The following is a 21,272-nucleotide window of genomic DNA, read 5'->3' on the forward strand; positions in this document are numbered from 1 at the left end:
TGTTCAAAGCCTTAGGAACGTGAGCGAATATGTACTACTGGTGAGCCTGTGGGCACTTCTGTGTGACTGTTGCAGAGTCCTGTGCTGGAGGGAGACAGGGCTTGAGACGTAATCATGGTTCAGATAATTTATGAAGTATCAGACACTGTCAGGAGGAGTTTAGGCTCTATGCTGTAGCTAGGCAATTGGAAGCAAAGGAAAATTTCATAATCAGATTTGGTGCCATGAAGGATGAATTATAAGGGATCACATCTGCAGTCAAGAGACCAGTTAGGTGGCAACTCAATAGTCCAGGTAAGAAAGGGTAAGGACTAGGATATAAGAGGAGAGGGGACAGTCAGCTCCCAGAGCTCTCTAGGAAGACAGTAGGAACGGATACCTTTGTTCTAAGAACGACTGGGAATCAAAATGCAGAGAAATGAGTGCTTTGGGCACTAATAGAGATAAAATGATATAATTATGGTCACTGTAAGTGACCAGTAGCTAAATATAATTACGATTTAAAACGAAGAAATTTCTAAGTGTTAACAGAGGTCAGTGTAAAAAGTGATAAAAGAAACTGGGAAAATGATAAAATGCAAACCTATGTTTTACAGAATTTTAAAGAAAGAAGTTGGCTGTGCTTTAAACGGCCATCTGGTATGCACTTCAGGGGACATTTTAAAGATAAATTAAAAGAGTAAAATGGAATTTGAATGAGAGAGAACACAAATTTTGCTCTCTTAACTTGGTCTATATATTTAGCGACATTCATCTCTTGTTCCGAATGTGGAAAGCTTGATGAATCAGATCCTTTTGCATACTGATGAGTGTGTGTGTGTGTGCAGGGCACTCTGAGTGAAGGAGGAAAGTCACTGAAAAACAAGTTCAGTTGAGGGATTTAATCTCTTAAATGAAAACTTCCAGGATGTATTCTGAAGACAGTGGGTAATTAGGTCAATTTAAAAAAACTATATGTCTAAAGAATTATGCAAAGAGATCAAACACTCAGAATGCTACCATAAGATATTAAACATGGATTTAATCAAAAGAAATTACAATTCTGTATTTGAAAAACCATAAATGTTGATAGATGCATTTTAGAAAGTTCTCTGGGATTATTAAGGTATTTCTTTGAAGCAAAAGAAATGGAATTTATTAAAATACTGCATCTCTAAAAGTGAGTTAACTGAGTTATTATTTTGCCCCTTTTAACTTTCTTCCTTTCATTTACTAATATTTCAAGCCAGAGAAACAGAATTTCTGGTTAAGCACTTTAAGTCATTAAGCAGTCTTTAGTACTGACGTATGAATCCATTACACTTTCTATGGTTCTGTATTGAGTGAGGCAGGGCCCTGTTCTGTTTGGCTCCTAACTGTTTCAGCTGGTAGAAAAAGTAGTTTAAAATTCTTTCAATTACTGCAAGAAGCCAGGAAAACCTGAACAATTGTCAGCAATTTATTTTCAAGACAGATAGCATTTTCTTCAAGAGTTCGTTACTTTTGATAGTCCGATAGTTTGAGTTCATTTCCTTTTAGTTAATGATGAAGTGTCTGGGTCAAAACTGAGGTCAAGTTGTGCTGTTCAGTTTGATTTGGGGACCGCTGTGATATTTCTCAGCCAATTTACAGTTCGCTTTTTTTAGAGTGAGCTGTGAGGTTATCAGAGTAAAATTAATATGAGTCTTTGCTCATTAGTTTTGTGGATCTGGACTATGATCTGTTTTCAGTATGTGTCTTTCTTGTGACTTTAGGAATATGGATTAGCAATCTTAGATTGAGATTTTTCTAGTATTTGATTTGATATATAAAACTTACGTAGCTAGCTTTAATCATTTCCTTGCTCATAGAATTTTTTCCCTTACTAAAGTGTGTAGATTCATTAAAAATAAGATATTCTACTAAAACGTCCCTGAAAATAATTGTGTTATAAATTAAGAGAATGGCATGAGATATAAGATAATGGATGGGAGATTTTAATTAAAATATGTTTTAAAAAGCTCTGATTATTTTCAGTGACAGCAAAATGAATGCTAAGAAGCAGGTACTAAAAGGCTAAAAAATGCCCAAAACATTGAAGGAGATCAATCAGAAAAATCTATTTTTTCCATCTAAAATGATGTTCTTTCTGGCTTTGTCTAGGAAAGAAGAGATTTCTTTATGTAAGAGACACGGAATGTGCAGACCTGCCCTACTTTCACAAAACTCGTAAATTGTATTAGGCCAGGATGCCTGACTTATTATATAAAATATCTCCTTCAATCTGGGTGATTTCAAATAAAGGCCTTAATGAAACCTTACAGAACTCTTCTCCCTTGGAAAAAAAATTGCTAATGGGACCATAATAAAATGCCTTCTCCTTCAGCCCCACTGAGCCCTAAGACGCAAACATGTACTGGGCTGCCTCTCCACGGTTTTGAGTAACAGAGGCCGTGTGTGCACACACAGAACGCAGTTAATCAGGTGGCTAAAGGCACTGATCTGGGGTGAAACCATAGGTTTGAAAAAAATCCAAAATACCTTCAAATCGGTGGCTTCAGCTTAGTTTAATAGGGACAGCATGGGTTTTGAGTCAAGCCTGACAAAGGTCTTTCCTCAGAGCTAGATGGAGACCAGTTTTGCTGTAAAGATGAGAGAAGTTCTACAGATTCATTCATTCAACATCTAATTCATTCGAGGTGTCTTGTCTTTGGGCTAAAAAGACAAGGGCAAATAAGGAAATCTTCACACTTTCAGGCTGTGGCAGTCTATATACATAAAGTGCGCACAACAGGAAACTTGTTTAACACACTGAATACATTGCTGATACCATTTAAGTAAATCGTAACTCCCTACGTGCAACAAATCAAGAAGTCTATGATCACAGATTAATGCTTTGGAAAGGAAACAGGTAAGCATTTGTTTCCTGTCTGTACCTGGTCTTCCCAGCACACCTTCCCCACAAACCCTGAGACCCTCCCCACAAAAAGTCCCAAGTTTCCTCCCCCTGACATATGCACACTCAAATGCCTGCACATGAATTTAGCACATAATCGCCAAAACATGATAGATAACCCAAATTTTGGTAGTTACTTTAGGGATCTTGCTGGAAACATCTAATCTAGCTATGTGACTTCTGGCAAATTAGCCAACCTAAACTCCACAGTCTCCCTTCTTTAAAGTGAAGTTAGTAATACCTCTGTCTGTTTCAGATAGTTTAGGAAAAATGAGATAATATGACTGAAATTTACCTACATTGCTTTAAAATGTGTTTAGCTTGTGTTCTTTATCCATAATATTATAGTACTATTTATTCACTCAGTTACAGATGCATATATACTAAAACTATAAGAGAGTGGAAAATTATGTTTCTTGAAATATATTTGGGATAAGGATTCTTTTTTTTTTTTGAATATCAAATATATTGAGGGGCACTATCAAGGAATGTTTTATATCTAATCACAAAGGTTTTTATAAATCTTGTCTTGGGAATTCTCCAACACTTTATTAATGGTTTGTTTTAGTAAAAAGTGCTGGACCCAAGCATTAATGGTCATCTGTTACATACAAGGTAGACAAGGAGTCACATAATGGAGCTAGCTGCTTGGTGTCATTTTCAAGTAAGCTGATTTATTGAGAGTCAGCTTCCTGAGACCTTACAGGGAGTGTACTTGGAACAGAACTTTCGGCAAGTCTGGTAATCTTACTCGTATTGAATTTCATCTCCGGGTATACAGTTGTTTTCTAGAGGCTCTGTTCAAACCATTGATATGTTTTAAACTTACTTCTCAGAAACATGTTTTCTGAGAAAGGTTCTTAACTGTATAGAACACTTTCTATGTAGGACTAAATAGATGGGACTCAAAAGTAGGACTTAATTCACAACAGAATGAAGAAATTATTCCATCTTTGCTTCCCCCTTTTAAACATTAAATTACTAGACTAAACCTTTTAAAACTATAGTTTCTCACTTCTTCTCTTTAGTCCTACATATAAGGTGTTCTATACAGTTAAGAACCTTTGTCCAGAAAACATATTTCTGAGAATTAAGTTTAAAACATATCAATAGCTTGAATACAGCCTGTGAGAAACAACAATATACCAGGAGACGAAATTCAGTACAAATAAGATTGTCAGACTTGTTAAAAGATGTACTATCTGTCCCTGCTACTTAAGGGTATGGTATAAAGAAAGCCTGAAGTGCCAATTTTAGATAATTATTGAGTACCACCGTCAAATTAGTGAGTGCCACTTTGAACTTTTGGAAGGAACAGATGTAATTTCAGCCTGGAAGGTAAAATTTATTATAGAGTCTGGCGTAGGGTTGATAAAAGTGGTTGGAAATTATAGAGAAAGGAACTGTTGAACAGAACAGATTATACTTGGCTTCCTTCCTTTCTCTAACAGGCTCAGTGAAGTAGAAAAAGTTGTTTTTTTTTTAATCCATTTAAAAAGTCTTGACATATTCATATTTTTTCTTTTGTTTGTTTACTCTCAATAAATTGAGCAGTTGAGACCTTGCTAGGCTTAAACTGTCAATTACTTCCAGAATGGATCTTCCAGTGCATCAGATGTTGAGAAATAAAAAGGATTAATGCTTGTTGAATAATTACTGTTTCAGGCATTGTGCTGACAATTTACTTTGTTGTACCAGCTTTTTTTTTTTAGAAGATCATCATTTAGACTTGAAACTGATAGAATAGAAGTCAATGAAATGAAGAAAATGCAATTCTACATGAGGGAATATACATCACCACTGTGGCTGTTGACAAGTATTAGGTCACTATTAAGACTTTCTGTAATGAGTAAGCTTAGAATCGTCTGAGTAAACAGACAATTATATAAAGCGGAAGATACTTGGTAGAGGGCTAGGACTAAATATTATTTAGATAACATCAGCAAATGTCTAAAAATTTATTATTCTATAAAGATGAAAGAGATCTTATAAATACTCTATAAATAATCTTATTACATATTTTCATTTTACAATGTGAGGAAATGTAAACCAGAGATATTTCATGACCGGCCTGCCATCTCACAGGGCTAGAAGCCAGAATTCCTGATTTGGAAAATCCATCTTAATTCCATGTTGGACTTTTCTTAATTTGAAATGAGTGATAGGTGCTAGGTAACAAATTATGAGGTGATAGACTGTCGGAGCTAAATATGCATCTTACCTAACACCAGTGCAGACTGCATCAGCTGGCACCTGCGGCATTGATACGTAGTGTTTATTAATGAAAGTTTGCAAATGCAAAGAAATTGAAGTGTTGACAATTTTATCACTCTGGTTTTTTTTCCTTACACAGACTTTCCTTTTACAAAGTACCATTCTTCTTTACTTTTCCACATTTTATTCTCTTCTAGTTAATTAAACATTGCCTTTAGAGAGATTTTTGCCTAAAATGGTCTTGCGTTGGCTAAAGTTGCTCAAGGTACAATATAATTCTTACAATTGTGGGAGAGGGTAAACCTCAATTCGCACTCCATCCAGTTAAGTGTTAAAAATACCAATAATGTAAATAAAGAAGAAATATTTTCTTAATCAATAGTCACTTTTTAAAAATAACTTTTTATGTTTAAGTCGATTCCCTATGGAATCTCATATAATTATGAGTATTTCAAGAAGTATTTATTGCTGTTTGGTTATTAAATATAAGTAACCTGCATAATTGATCTCATGTGTAAAGGTAGACAGTAACTTCTAGCAGTTGTTTAAAAACCAAAATGATTGCTTGCTATGCCTTCTCTGCTTTCTAAAGTCCTTGCATGTGGCTAAAACAAAATAACAAAAGAGCTTCTGAAAATCCTTTCTTTCTGAAAAAAAAAGTTTTAAAAAATGAATATTCTCGTGAATGAGTCAATGTTTTAAAAATCTGATTCATTAGAAAATATAAGGTGTTCATGACATAATAGAACCCTGTGTTTAAAATCAGAAGAGCTAGATTAAAATTCTACCTAGAACATATAACAACTTGACAAGTTACGTAAAACACACAAGCCGCTGTTTTCTCATCTGTAAAATGAGGATTATACCAACCTTATTTCTTGCTGTGGAATAATGATTGCGTTTTGTTCATTGTAATTTTTTTTAAAATACACTTCTCTAAAAATATAAATTAGTTGGAGATCTAGATATAGTTATATATATATGTGTGCATACAGATAAGACATACACTTTTTCTTCAAAGCTAAAATATATGTAAACCTTTTTTTCCTAAGAAAACAGAAAAGTGGAAAAAACACTGTATATCTTAAAGGAATACAAAGCACCAGAGAGTGTGAAAAAAATAAAGCTGTGGAAGATAAAAATAAGCCAATTTTACAATTACACTTAGTTGGAGCTTCCAGCTAGCTAAAGAGACAAGAACCCACACAGTTTTGTTAAAATGGAAGTGAATTATTCATGTTCTTTGTCAAAAAAATGATTATATTGTTTTTTTAATTTAATAGAACATAAACAGTAAAAACAAAGGAATAGCTTAATTTCAATAAGTATTTTAGTCATGTAAAATATTTCAATAAAAAAATTTCACTAAATATTTTAGCCGTAGTTTATAAAAGATCTAAGTTTAGGAAACAAAATTGAAAATATTAAGGGGTGAGTAATTGTGTTTATTAATCCTGTATTTCAATTTTAAATTCCATTGATTAACTGTCCGCTTAAAGAAAATCAACATTTACACTTTCTTCCAGTTTCCTCTTCTGTTCTTTCAGATTTCATCTTTCAATTTTCCCTTCATTCCCTCCTCCCTCCCTCCTTCCCTGTCTCTCTCCTCTCTTTTTCTTTCACTCATTACAATCTACATTCTTGACATATTCTTTTAAATATTTTAGGAAGGCTGTTTCTTTTATACACCGATGTACTCTTACAGGGGACTTAATTTTTCCCCCTGGATTTTTAAAGAATGTTTTCTATATCTTTGAAATAGCTTATCAATTGATCATTATTTCCAGGAATACGGACTGATCTTCTGATCCACAGATTCACTCTTCTGTTATTTTGGATAAACACCTCTATATTTTAAGCAGATGTTATTTTCTATTCTCTTGAGTTTACTTTTTCTGTGCCGTCAGTTGTATGGGACCATATTTTTCAGTTCTAACATCTCTATCATTGTTCTGTAACTTTTTTATTCTCTATTTCTCTTTCTTTATTATGTTAAGCCTTTCTTTTCTCTATGTCAATGATATTGATTTCTGTGTTACTTAATTTTGTTCCCAGGATGTTTCTAATTCACTAACAGTTTTTAAATGGGATTACTTGTGCTTTGGCTCTGTAATCCCCACGTTTCTCCATACCTATTATTTTGTCCTCTCATGTCTGAACTGTGCTTTCTGTATCACTCATTCCTTCCTCTTCTTGTATTCTTAATCATAGCCGTGTGCCATGTTGTAGGATAAATTTCTTCTTTAGAGTGGAATTAATTTTTATCCTTTTAATACAACCAGTGCATACCTTTCAGGAAACCAAGAGACCCTGAATCTAGTCAGTGTAATTTTTTACAGTCCATTTACTCTCTACTCTAAACAAAATTACAAAACATCCTCACATGCCCTCTATGTATGCCTTGTCTTCTTTGGGTCGAAGGTTCGAGCAGATCTGAAGTTGCTGCCCCTCCCACCCCCGACCCCGACCCCGACCCCGACCCCGTGGAGCCAGGGGACACAGAGGTTTCTGTCGCCATGCATGCATCTGTTTGATACGACAAAGTCATCCTGGACGGATGGAAGGACAAGCGTGATTGACAGTGACGGCTCACAGTTAATTAACGTCAGCATCCTTCGAGACCACCTCTCGCCCTTTAGGAGAAACAGTAAAGGGCAAGCTGGAACGATCTTTGAAGAGGAGAAACTTAACAAGAACCTCACAAGCATCACATTGTGAAGCATGTGAAGTTAACCTTCCAAGAAAAAAACAGGCCGTGTGATACCTCAAGAACTTTAGTTAGCACGTTGTTAGCGCCTCCTTGCTTCGCATGTGAGGAAGTGCAAACCAGCAACAACACGTGTGATGTGCTCGGCCTGTTGCAGGCTTAGCGCCTATAAAAGAGGTTATGGCCTCTCAAAGTGAATGTCTCCCAGAAGAATCTGTCTTGCTGTGTCATTTCTTGATGCTCATTAGTGTGATCAATTCTGTCCTCACCTCCTATCGGCTCCACATGGTGGGAGTGACTTTCCCTCGATTCTCTTTTCATCTGTGAGAATCCTCTTTTTTTCTCCTCCATCCCAGTTACAGTTTGAGAGAGGGAGCAGTAGTAGTTCCACCCGATTTTCTATGGCTCTGAAGGAAAGAAAAAGGCTGTTCATAGATAGATTTGAAGCCCTGGCTGACTAGGTTTTGCTCGCTCTCTTGAGATTTGGTTACAGTGTATTTTGCCAGCTTTCGGTCCAGCAAGCCCAGGTACGTCTTATTCCAGTGGAACGATTCTCTCAGCTTTGGATTTGCTCCTCCTTCATCCTGAAGCTCCAGGAAATGGGAAGCACTGGTGGTTTTTCCTGTTTCCACTGAAACCCTCGGATCTTCCTAGTGAGGAGCCAAAGCTGCCCCTTCAGAGGGTTCAGCACCACTTCCCCGGGGCTGCCTTCCTCTCACTGTCCATCCCTCCATTCTCTGGGATGAGGATTTGGTGATAATTCTCAGGGTTTTTTCAACTTAACTTTCTTTTCCTGGCAACATTTTGTGAAAGGTGGTCTGGTCCGTGACTCCTTTGAGCCATGCCTTCCCGGAATGTGCCTTCCATCCCTCCACACCCCTCTCAGCGTTTTCTGGCGGGAGACTTTTTTTTTGCTTGCTTGCTACTGGTTAATACTTTCCTAAATTTTACTTTTTCCCCCAGTTTCTCTAGGTATTAAAGAACGTAGATTCTAAGATCTGCCCTCTTTTCTCATTTTTATCTTGAAGATTCTTCATTTTCCTGTGAAGTTCTTTAAAATAAAACAGATTGATTGGAATGGGCGTGTTTATACTTATTTAAAATGGTTCAGTAACCAGAACTGGATGCTCCCTCACAAGTTCAGAGAAATACAGTGGATCATATTTGCAGCTTTAGTCTGTTGAGAATATATCAACAGAATGTGAGCCGATAGTATTAGGGTATAGTCATGAGACTAAAATGTTTACACCAAATCACTGAGAGAGAGTAGTGTTCTAGTTAAAAGGCCACATGTCACTTCTAGATAATACTATTAAGGCCACGTGGCATTGACTAAATTCATTATTGATTTTTCTGTTTCGTTGATGCCATTCAAAGTGCTATAATTTTGATTCATTCATTTTATCTACTGTTTTTTCTGTTCTCTACCTCATTAATTTTAGTGTGTCTCTTTATTATTTATTTCCCTTTACTTTCTTTTCTATTACATTGTTGTTCTTTTTCTAGCTTTTGGAGGTAGAAGTTTAAATCAATTGCATTTTAAAAGCGGTCTTGATAGTGTTGATGCATCTGTGCATTTTCTTCTGATCATCGCTTTAAGCGACACAAGTGTTCAAGATGCTGCTTTTGCTCTGATCATTACTTCAGCTCTCAAGGATGCGGATACTGTCTTCATTACTCTTATTTCTTAGAATTTCTCTATTTTCTTACTGTATTTTGCCATTCAGCCAAGAATTGTTTCTTTGAAGGCTTTTTCTGTGTGTGATCAGACAGCGTACTGGCTTCACTGTATTGAGCTCACTGGTGTCTTCTTTGTAACTCAGAGCATCATCAGTCCACATGATCAATGTTCCATGTTTAGTTGAAAAGAAGATATTTTCTCTCATCAGCGTGTAGTGTTTAATATATGTATAAATCCATAAAGTCTGCATTATTGATTGTGGTGTCTCAGTGTGGTGAGTCGTGACTTATTTTAGTCTCCTTGGCCTGTCCTGTGCTGCGAATGTTGTGTTAAAGTGTTTTATTATTACTCACTTTTTTTCCTTGTACATCTTTACATCCTATTTTGTAGTTCAACCTTATTTTAGTGGTGCGTAAACATTCATAATTGTTGTGTCTTCATTATGATTTACGAATCTTTAGCTTTTATTGTAAAATGTCGTTTTTTGTCTTCTTTACTACATTTTGAATTGATTTCTATTGTCTCATAATAAGATACCAAGCCGTACTCTCCTATTGTTTCCATACATCTGGCACGCTTACAATTTATGTATTTGTGACTATTTGAAACAAAACTAAACTGTAGCATAGCATAGCCTTGTCAGTCAACCTGCTTTCTGAGTCAACCTGAAAGTCTTTTTTAAAATACGCTAGCTAAACCCATTCATGTTTATTGATAGGACAGATATGTTTAATCACAACTTCGCATTTTTGTTTTATAGCTATTGTGTATATGATGTTATATCTGCTGTATTTCTTTCTCTATTTGGTGTCTTTAATTCTTTTTTAAAAATTTCTTTTGTGGTTAAGAAGCTTTGTATCTCTGTTCCAGTGCTTGTCTTTTTCTTTATAACTTTTATAATGTTTCCTCTTCTTACTAAACCATTTACTATCTGGCTTGTCAGTTTAAGTGGTACCCCTTGTCACCTACCTTTTGTCTCCACAGAAATCTATACTCTCATTCTGCTTGCCCCTTCCTCGCCTTTCTCCATCCGTTTTCAGTCGGTCAGCGTACATACACTTACATGCTGTCCTTCCACCCACCTGTCCTCACTCTTATCTTAGTCTCAGTTCTGCAGCTGAATATCTTCCATACTCACCATCATTCCTTCAGCTGAAGTCTCTCTAGTTATCTCTTTGATTTGATGAAATGATCCTCTCATGTATTTCTCGAGAATCAATTTTTCTACGGTATTCTTGAATTCTTTTATGCTTAAAATTATAGTTTGGCTGCTTGAAGGACATTTTGGCTTTATATAAAATTCTTGGCTTGCACTTTGTTTTCTGGAATTTCTTGAGAGGAAAACTAACACTCAGCTGCTGTGAAGTATCTGTCGTCACTGGCCGCTGACTTATCGTGATTTAACTATGTCTGGAAGATTTGCGTTTCAGTTTATAAAACATATAGAGGACAACTTTGCCTATTTGGGGAACTTACATTAGTTTTTTGACAGAAGGAAGAGAGCAGGCTGAAATAGGGTATTGTTGTTTTTTCACACATCAGAGTACACCTAGACATAAAAATCTAAATCAATTTAAACAAATGGTTAATTAATCCAGGGAAGAAGTACATTTTAAAAAACCCATTTCCCCAAAGGGTGACAAAATTAAATCAAAATGATTAAATAACTACAATCTAATAGTTTTAAACTTTTGTACGTGGTGCTCTTGTTACTTTAATTGCTCTCAAAGATTGCTCCACTGTGTTCTTTAATAGTCATTCTCACAGCATGGCTCAGAAATCCCTGTGGGTCCCCACGCCTGTTGAAGTACATCCAGGTCAAAATTATGTCTAAATTTACTAAGATGTTATTTACCTTTTCACTGTGTTGACCTTTACATTGATAATCCAAAACGTGCTGGTGACTTAGCACACATCAAGGCAGTGGCACCAAACTGTACTAATCGTGCCTGTATTTCTTTTTCTCTGTTTCTTTCTTTTTTTTTTTTTTTTTTTTTTACTACCATGCATTTACAGGGAAAAACATTGTCAGTTTTATTTAACTGGCAATATCCTTGATAAAGAAGTTAAAATTTTTGTTAGTAAACTTAGACGCTTAAGTGCATGTCTTTCTAATATTCTGTGTGATGAAGTGGGAAATGAACAGCAAAATACGAAGGTTGACTTGAGGAAACATTTGTGTAATTTTTTTGAGTTGCAAGCTGAGCTAACCTTTTTCTACAAGAAATACCATTTTTACTTGAAACACAACAGATAAACAAACTTTGCTTATTCAGATGGGGGTGGAGTTATCCCTTGGTATCCGTGGGAGATTGACTCCAGGATCCTCCCTCCAACCTCCATAAATACCAAATCTGCTTATACTAAAGCCCCTTATACAAAATGATGCAGTACTTTCATACAACCTATGCATGTCCTCCCATATACTTTAAATCATCTCAAGACTACTCATAATACTTAATACAGTGTAAATGCTATGTAAATAGTTGTCTCCATGTGGCAAATTCAAGTTTTGCTTTTGGAACTTTCCAGAAAAAAAAAATTTAATATTCTGATCCTCGATTGCTTAGATTCATGGATGCAGAGGTCTGACTGTATTCAGCTGCCATTTTCTTAAAAATTAACAAAGTGAACTTGTCACTAAGAGAAACAATTGACCATCATTGTTGTCAATGATAAAAAATCAGATTTTAAGTAAAAATAAAATTTTAGAAAACTTGAATCTGCCTCCTTGAGCTGGACAGCTTTTCAGTATTCAGAATTCTTTGGTGACATCAGTGCTGATATTAACAAATGTGCTTTTAACATTGGATGAATTGGGTCGACATTTTAAAGACCTGCATAACTCAGTGAAGCAGTATTTTCCAAAATGAACAAGATGTGATGTTACCAGTTCAGGTATAGTTAAATGGTCCATTCAAGGTGCAAGACAGATTATTGTCTTTTAACAGTACAAAAAGTTCATTGATATGGTTTCAGATTCCACATTTCTTTTTTTTCTACATTTTTTATTGAGTTATAGTCATTTTACAATGTCCACATTTCTAATCTTAAAGAGACTACCAGTTTTCGAGTTTTAATGTAGTATATTAAAGATTGTCCACAATTATCTGAAAAAGATTTTAAAATACTCCTTCCTTTTCCAACTGTATACATCTGTGTGAGACGGTAATATATTTCAACTAAAACAACATATTGAACTGGATTTAACATAGAAACAGGTATGGGAAGCCAGCTGTCCTCTATTAAGGCAAGCTTCAATAAAATTTGAAACAATATTAAATAGCACTCCTCACTACTTTTTTTCTGTTTTGGAAAATACGCATATTTTTCATTGAAATATTTATAGGTATATTGTCATTTTAACTGAATAAATAAATACTTAAATATCTAATTTTACTTTATACTTAGTATATTTAAATTACTAATATGGACAGCTATAATTCACACAAATGTTCTTTGAGGACCCCCATTTTTTTTAAGAGTATAAAGAAATTCTGAGACCAAAATGTTTGAGAACAAAGGATCTACATCCATATTAAAGACCTTCAATAGATTCCTATTGTTCTAAAGGTAAAAACCAAATTCTTGACATAGTGCCAATCACAGTGTGTTATAATCACATGAGTATTTATTTAGTTCTGCAGCCCCATGGTGTTGGATTTTGTGAACACACCATTCCTTCTCTTTAGAATGTTCTTCCCCATCCATTTCACCTCTTTAATTCTTATCCTCTGGTTTCAGCTCAAGCAGGCCTTTCCTAGGCTTTCTTGTAACCAGGCTCTTGTATTTCAGAAACTTTTCTCTCTTTCTAATTATACATTTATTGATGAAACTATGTCATTGATGGATTTCTTCCCAATAGAAAAATCATAAAACCAACAAGCATATGTACATTGGCTTACTGTTACATTCATTCTTCCTAATAGTGCTAATCACAGAGGAGGGTGGGAAATAAAATATTTGTTGGTGAATGAATAAGTGGATAAATATATGGGTTAATAGAGGAAAGGGTGAATCAGTAAAGAACTTGACCTAGCATGAAGAATTTCTTCAGTAGTGTAAAGGTCCAAGATAAACACTAGAAAGAAACCTATGGAACTCAATTTAAATCACTTGTCTTTTCCCTTGTGCAGTTTTATTACAGTTTACTCTCGATGGCTACAAAGAAAACAGAATGGAAGTGGATATAGTATACAATGACATTTTGTTGTGTCGGCAAGTGTTGAGCAAGCCTAGTAATGGGGAATTGTAGCAAACAACTTCCTGTATTTCATTTGACTTTTTATTTCCTATAAATTATATTAGAATTTACTATTTCTGTGTATGACTGTCTTCCTAGAGTCTCCTACAGTCCCATCTAGTACCTCTTTTGGCCTAAAAATCTGCAATTGAGTAATACTTATCTCCTTGAATTTCCTCCATATGACTCTTGTTACTAGCTTATCATTATACTTAATATACTTTACTGTAAGTGTGTAATTTATCAGTCTCCCCATGAGACCCTTCAGTCCTTAAGGGCTTGGACTGAGTTTATTCATCTGCATCTCCACAAGGTGTGATGAGGTGTTCAGCACTTGATAAACACTCAGTAAGTGAATGTATGAATGAATTACTAAACTAACCATTTAGTAAATGGCATTACATATGCCTTAACTTTTTTTTTTATTAAATTGTTCTAGTTAAAACTCAGGTAATGGGAGAAATCAAGATCGCATTGAAGAAAGAAATGAAAACAGATGGTGAACAACTAATAGTTGAAATACTCCAGTGCAGAAATATCACCTACAAATTTAAATCTCCTGATCACTTACCAGGTATCTAATTTTATGATCATGATCAATGTAACCTATCTAGGAATTCTTTAGTAGTATGTCCTAAATATTCTAGAAAATGCTAACTAAAATTTGGGCTGTGTACCAAATATACCTGAAAAATAGGAAAGAAGAATTAATTTATCTTACATGGAGCAAGTTGATATTTTTACCTGTTAGAAATTAGATTTTTTAACACAAACTTAGATTAATGTATTTATTATACAACAAGACAGTATCTGACTTGCTAAGAAAATTGGTGTATATTTTAATTCCTGTATGTTGTCTGAAACAAATTGTTCACAGCCTACTTACTGGCCTTGTATAAAATGTTGGAGAGCTCTCAATATATAATTATAATTCTTTCAATAGAAAATTGTATTATTTATGGACACTTAACAAGCTGAATTTTTACTTTCAGATTTATATGTGAAAATATATGTGATGAACATTTCTACCCAAAAAAAGGTGATCAAGAAAAAAACAAGAGTATGTAGACATGACCGAGAGCCTTCATTCAATGAAACGTTTAGGTTCAGCCTAAGTCCTGCTGGACATTCTCTTCAGGTAACTCATTTGGTTCCTATTTTTAAATTTCCATTCATATGGTATTTATTTCCCATTTAATTATTCAGTATGTATATGTCATTCATATACTATGTGATATTTTACAAGTTAATTTTTAAAGTTACCTTCCCAGGGGCATTTTAAATTTCCACAGCCCGTTCACCCCATCCAATCAGCTACCACATCTCCTCTAATCTAACTGCTCACAGCCACGAACCCTCTGTGGGTCCTCATCTTTGTCACTTAGATCATTTCAGCAGTCTACCTGGCCTATTTGCCATCAATATCCTACCCTTTTAATTTATTTTATCACACTGCTGGCAGAGGTATCTTTTAAAAACCACTGGCCAGTATACATTGAAACCCTCTGATTACTCACTATTATCCTGACTCATTCAGAGTTGTCTATGGTGAATTCTAATTGTATTGATTTAGTTTTATCTCCTTGTATACTTTTCCACTCACTCTTTACTCCAGTCACATCAGAATCTCCTAATCAGGTTAAGGCTCTAATTCTTGGCTAATATTTTTCCTGCCATCAATACCCCCTTCTCCATCTGTCTCCATCTATCACAATACTGCACCTCTTCCAATGTAAACTCAACCCTTTACTGATGACCCTGGGTGTAATTCATCACACCTGAGTCACATAATGGTTCTGCTTATCTCATCAGGCCATTACTCCCAGTCTTGTGCAACAATTTATATACTTAACCAGTCACTGCTTGTGTACAGTCAGCTTCTCCAGTGCAAGGCTTGATTTTCATTGCTCTTGTTCTGCAGCCTAGCACAATGCTTGAACATAGTCTATCTTTAGTAGATGTAGAGGCAGGGAATAAGAGGTAAAAGGGGTGAGGGGGAGGGAAGAGATAAAAAATATATCGGACAAGAAGACCATGGTAACTGGCACTTAAATAAAGGCCTGGACTAGAGACCAATATAAGAGAAATTACAAAGCAAAAACTGCATTGAGAGGATTCACAGCGTTGAGGGAAATAAAAAAAATTCAAGGGCACTCTGAAGGGAAGTGCATACTAAAGTAAAATCACCAGTAAATTAAATGCTATTTAAAATTAGTGTTATGTTCTATCTGCCTTGTAAACTCTTCTTTATTTACTCACCACCCACATAATTCTGTCCTTGAGTTAATATTTTATAAACTGGTAAACAATGCACCTAGCAAGGTTTTCTGTGAAAGTTTCTCAGTTTAAGCATAAACCTAGTTAGAATTAGCTGCTAATCCATGTCTCGTCTAGAACTCTCCCATCCCCATGTCTTTGCCTTTGGGAATGTTGATGTCAATTAATATTATGCAAATCTTTTAACATCTTAGTTGTTAGTCCTCCTGCAAGTATGCCTGCTGCTTCCTCTCATCCTCACCCTTTCTTGTCTGTGTTATTTCTTTGATGAACAAATGTCCATAAAAGAGGTTGAAAATATGCACATAAATATTTATAATTTTGGCTATTTTTTCTAGATTTTACTTTTTTCCAATGGAGGGAAGTTTATGAAAAAGACCTTGATTGGTGAAGCCTGTATCTGGCTTGACAAAGTGGATCTCAGAAAAAGAATAGTCAACTGGCACAAACTTTTGGTCAGTCCTACTCAAACCCATTGAAGAAATGTGTCTGCTCAGGGTATAGAAAGTGCTTTATATAATCTTAAATCAACAGTATAGTTGTATACTATTGTTCTAAGCTATGTTTTCAGGGGTAACCATGAAAGGAGGAACAAAAGGCAAAAACATACTTGATGCCTTGTAAACTTATTGCTGTGGAACATAGGAAAAAACTCAAATGAGAAAGTTCATATATTGAAGACAAAAAAAAGGAGCTCTGAAATCCTGGATTTCTTGTGGCTGTAAAGAAGGACGGTGAGAGAAGTTTTAATTACTTAATGCAAAAATCTTTGAGTAGAGTTGAGCTATAGGTAACTAAAGGCAGAGGCACAAAGATTAGATTGGTTTCTGATGCAGACAGAAGTAACATTTTATGCAAGACAACATGAAAGGAAAGAACTGATGTTACAAATCTGAGTTTTCTGAAGTACAGAAGTCTCTCCTCTTCATCTTACCTTCTCAGACAACTAACTGTTTTGAGATTCTGACGTAGGATACACCTACAATAATGTGTCCAAGGCCGGAAGCAAGGAGGTTGTGTTTGTAGGGAAAAGGGAACTGGAGATGTAGCAACTATAGCTTTTAGACCATATTGTACAGGTTTTCTCTGTGTCTAAATGTTACCAGGGTGAACACTACCACTTTTGGAATTGATGTTGTAAAAGCACATTTGTATAATTTGAAATAATGTATAGTGAAGATAATAGTAAGTAGAAATGGAGTTACATTTATCTAGAAATAAAGCCATGACTGGCTAACAAAAAAAGAATGCTGGAACCCCACAAAATATTTGGAATCTTGGCTGAAAACATCAAAATCTTCATAACTTACCCTGAAGCCAAGATATTTCCAATCTACATACCAAAGGACCTAGATCACATTGGTATGTTCTAGGAAGCATGGTAATTTGTCCTTTGTGGAACTGCAGATAAATGCATTAGCCCACCTGTTTTCTTTCTCTTCAGCGATATATTGACAGAGAGAAAATTCTTCCTCTGGCAAACCAATTATAGTAATCTGTGACATTGAGTAATTAACTTGGTATCATTTCCTGCTCTTCCACCATTTTTTTCCCTTAATACTGACTGTAAAATGAAGACCCTGACACCAAATTCATGTTCTCTTAGTGCCCTTTTTCCTACGTTAATGACAGTATCACAGTGATCAAGTTCATCAATATGTGAAAAAATCAACATTATGTTGCAGTTAAAATATGCTTTGAGTTACTTTAATAATATAGAATAAAAGGACCAATGTCTAAGTCATTAAAATGAAGCATCCTTTCCCCCATCAACCAACAACATTAACGAAGGAAGTAACATGGAATTACAGGGGACACACTCAACTGGGATTAAAAGGCTGACTTTGGCTCTTGGTTCTGCCACTGACTGTGTCACCTTGTACGTGTCACTTAAACTAAATTGTGCTCAATGTTCATATTTGTAGGACAATATAATTACATATTCCTAGCCTTCCTAATGGGATGTTAGGATGCCCAAACTAAGTGATCTATGAGAGAAGATGAAAGCACATTTCCAAATAGAGTTTTTATACATATAAGTGAGGAATAAGTATTACGCAGTTTTTTATTTCTCAAATTCTATATGTGAAAAAGCATCTTCCAAACCAATGGCAAGCACTAACATGGATAAAAGAGTATACTAGCTCCAAAACTAGTTTTTTAGTTAAATGACAAACTTCTTTTTAACTGAACATGGTAAACAGTTCAATGAAAATGATTTGCAAATAGGGTTGTCATAAATTAAATAAATTATAGAGATCTTATCCTATTCCATAGCCACAAAAATAAATTAATTAAATTGCTTCTCAGCAAATGCTGAGTTTAGAAGCTGCTGCTCTGTTCAAGGGTGAGGTTTTAGTGGGATCAGAGAAATCATCTCCAAATATATAGATCAGCTCTTGAACGTTCTCATTTTTAAAGAAAAACATACTTTAAATCTGAGAGAAATTGGTTACATTTAAGACATTAAAAAACAACTTCTAATAAATCCCAGGTATTCAGAAAGAAATACAAATTCACTCCTTTCCAGTCTGAGAAACGTTAACAGTCACTTTTTTTCCTTCTATGTTTTGGTCTCCCCTCCGACGGTGCAGTGTGATTTATCATCGATACTGCTCTAAAATGAGCATGTGGCGAGGGGATCACTCAAAGATTTGATATTGCTAGGATTTTATTTTTAGAGACCACTAGACCTGCTGATGGTTGCCATGGATATTTCCAGCAGAGTTTAGCACTTGAGGAAGCTTATGATCATCACTCAGAATTGGGTAAGAAAAGGGTTCAGGAAGATCTCCTTCTGATACAAAGGCTCTGCTGTTCGTCCTTAAAAGGAAACCCTGGCTCACCATGGGTTCTTTTCTACAGCCACTTACATCCAGAAGTGTGCATGAGAAGTTTGTGACCAGCTAGCTTACTTCATTCCAGTTGCAGTTTCTTTTAGAATACATAAAAAGGAGGTGCCACCAGAACAAAAAGTCATACCTTGGTAGCTATTTGACCTGAAAGGGGAGTCTTTCCATTATAGGTGCCCCTCTGTTCCAAGAAGTGGTGATGGAGCCAGGCCAATCAAGAGAGTTATGACAGGGCTTCTTGTTGTGCACCAGCATCCCCCTTCAGAGAGGATAAGATCCTGCCAAGGGTGCCAAGTCTGCCACTGACCAAACACCTAGGTTGTACTGGAATTGTTCTATGCAACACTGATCCTTATACGAATGCATTTCTTCTAAGTGATATTGATTACCCTTCTTACAACAAAACTATTTCTTTTTTAATTGCAAAGAGGGCTCTTGGTGTTTTTTTACTTTTTTGTATATATCACAGCACATGATTTTCCACTTTTTACTTTATTTATTTTATCGGAATCAGCTTTTTTTTATCCTAATAGAGACAAAGTTTGTAATCTCTAAATAACACATTGGATTCGTCCAGTGACAGCACTTATACCTTGAAAAGCATCTCAGCTTTTCCCACAGTCTCACTGAGTCATCAGAGACAGAAGTTGCTTCTTGGTTTAAAATTTGGTCCTCAAGAAACTTTTATTTGTAGAAGCAAAAGCACAGAGTGAACTTTTACAAAAGACAGGGATGTCTATAATGGTCGTTGCAGACATAGATAACAGTAGGAGAAAGAGGTTGGTGTTTCCCCGTTTTTACTTAAGATTAAAGAGATTTTTGGTGACTCTCAACTCTTTATTTACCATTTCAGCTTCAAAGAACAGTATCCAAGACTGAGGGGTAGTGAATGTCTGTGCTTCTTAACATTGCCCATATTGTAAGTAATCACATGAATAAATGCGTATTTTCAACATATCAGTGGATTTAATTTTGTGGATCACACACATTAAAGTAGTCGTATTGTGGCCTATTATAGCTGGTAACCAGCTGATATTGCTTCTTATTATAGGAACGGTTGTGATGACAGTGGAATAGAGGTAGTGACACTAGGTTGGTGGTGATGTGCAGTAAAATAAAATTATATACTATATTGTGCCCAACTTATTAGAAATTATTTGATTAATGTTTCATTTCATTAAGATATCATAAAGATGTTTATAGTATTTTTTTACTTTATTATTTAAATCATAACTAACGATATTTTTAAAAACTTATTTTCATTGCTACAATGTCTAATATTCCAAAAGCAGCCAACTGCAGCTATATATATGTGTTTATAACTCTACATGTGACAGAGTGATTTTTCCCTCTTTTTGAGCTTGAGATGGAAGTAAAAGAAAGCTCAGTGAATATAATTATGAGCTGTCTCTTTAATAATAACTTGCCTTTGATGTAAAACAAGAATGAATGAGTGAAACTGATACTCTCATTGAATATGACACACTGATGTCTTCTGTATGTTCCATGTTGTTATCATTAAAGGTACCCTTTAAAGCAAAATCATTTAACCAAGTGATTCCTTATCTGATAGGTAGATTGAGAGCATTTTCTTAATTCGTTACCCTGTACATAACTATACATGTGGTAACCTAGACAAAGTGGAAATACTACTTTCATGTGGCATTCAGCATGTGAATGTGATTATTGTTTGATCGTGTCTGTATATTTGTTGGTGATGTGCTCAGGTGCTCCCACTACCAATTAATGTGTGTGCTGATAGGCTAACAGAAACACACCTGACGTTAAAGAAAATAAATTTCTTCTATGAAAAAGTAAAAACCTAATAAAATTGATTTCAAAATTAACAGTAGAGTACTTGGAAATATATCTTGTTTCTAACTGTATGTTGCATGCCGTGTTGGTGACTTGCTAATGTGTTCTTTTTTCTGTTCTACCCAAATCTCTGTGGAAAATCTAAAGAACAAATACAAATTCTTGGGCTAAAGGTTGTATAAATTTAACTGAAATACATGAGAATTGTATAAAAACTGCTTGTAAATCTGTCTTGAGTTTTACTCTATGTAAAAATATGTCTTGGTTTTGTGATTGTATACAAGATGTATCTTGATAACTAATGCAAATTGTGCTGTATAAAGGCTGTGACCTCAGCCTTACTAATAAATATTGAAAATATCAACTTGGACTTCTTGTGTTTATCGGCTTGATAAATTGATACTTAATATAGAAATAGAGCTTCCCAGAACATTTTCTCTGAAATTTATATCATGAATACATTCACTCTTCTAGTTTAAAAAATAGGTTTTAAACAGCATGTATATGGAAAACAGAATAAAACAAATGTATAGCTTAATAAATGATTATGTCAGACACTCTTGTAAACA

The 21,272-nt window shown here is 35.1% G+C and overlaps 1 protein-coding gene across 2 annotated transcripts in view; it reads left to right on the forward strand.

The window, feature by feature from the left end:
• The window catches only part of PCLO (piccolo presynaptic cytomatrix protein), a 304,808-nt gene extending 287,233 nt beyond the window's left edge, over window positions 1–17,575 (forward strand). For both annotated transcript variants that reach the window (XM_072965118.1, XM_072965119.1), the window contains exons 23-25: window positions 14,199–14,333; window positions 14,752–14,897; window positions 16,375–17,575. In XM_072965118.1, the coding sequence (XP_072821219.1) occupies window positions 14,199–14,333; window positions 14,752–14,897; window positions 16,375–16,515 (422 nt within the window). In that variant the 3' untranslated portion in view covers window positions 16,516–17,575. The remainder of the gene's footprint in view (window positions 1–14,198; window positions 14,334–14,751; window positions 14,898–16,374) is intronic.
• Window positions 17,576–21,272: the final 3,697 nt, after the last annotated feature.

Source organism: Vicugna pacos, chromosome 7 (genome assembly GCF_048564905.1).
Source record: "Vicugna pacos chromosome 7, VicPac4, whole genome shotgun sequence".
Taxonomy (NCBI): domain Eukaryota; kingdom Metazoa; phylum Chordata; class Mammalia; order Artiodactyla; family Camelidae; genus Vicugna; species Vicugna pacos.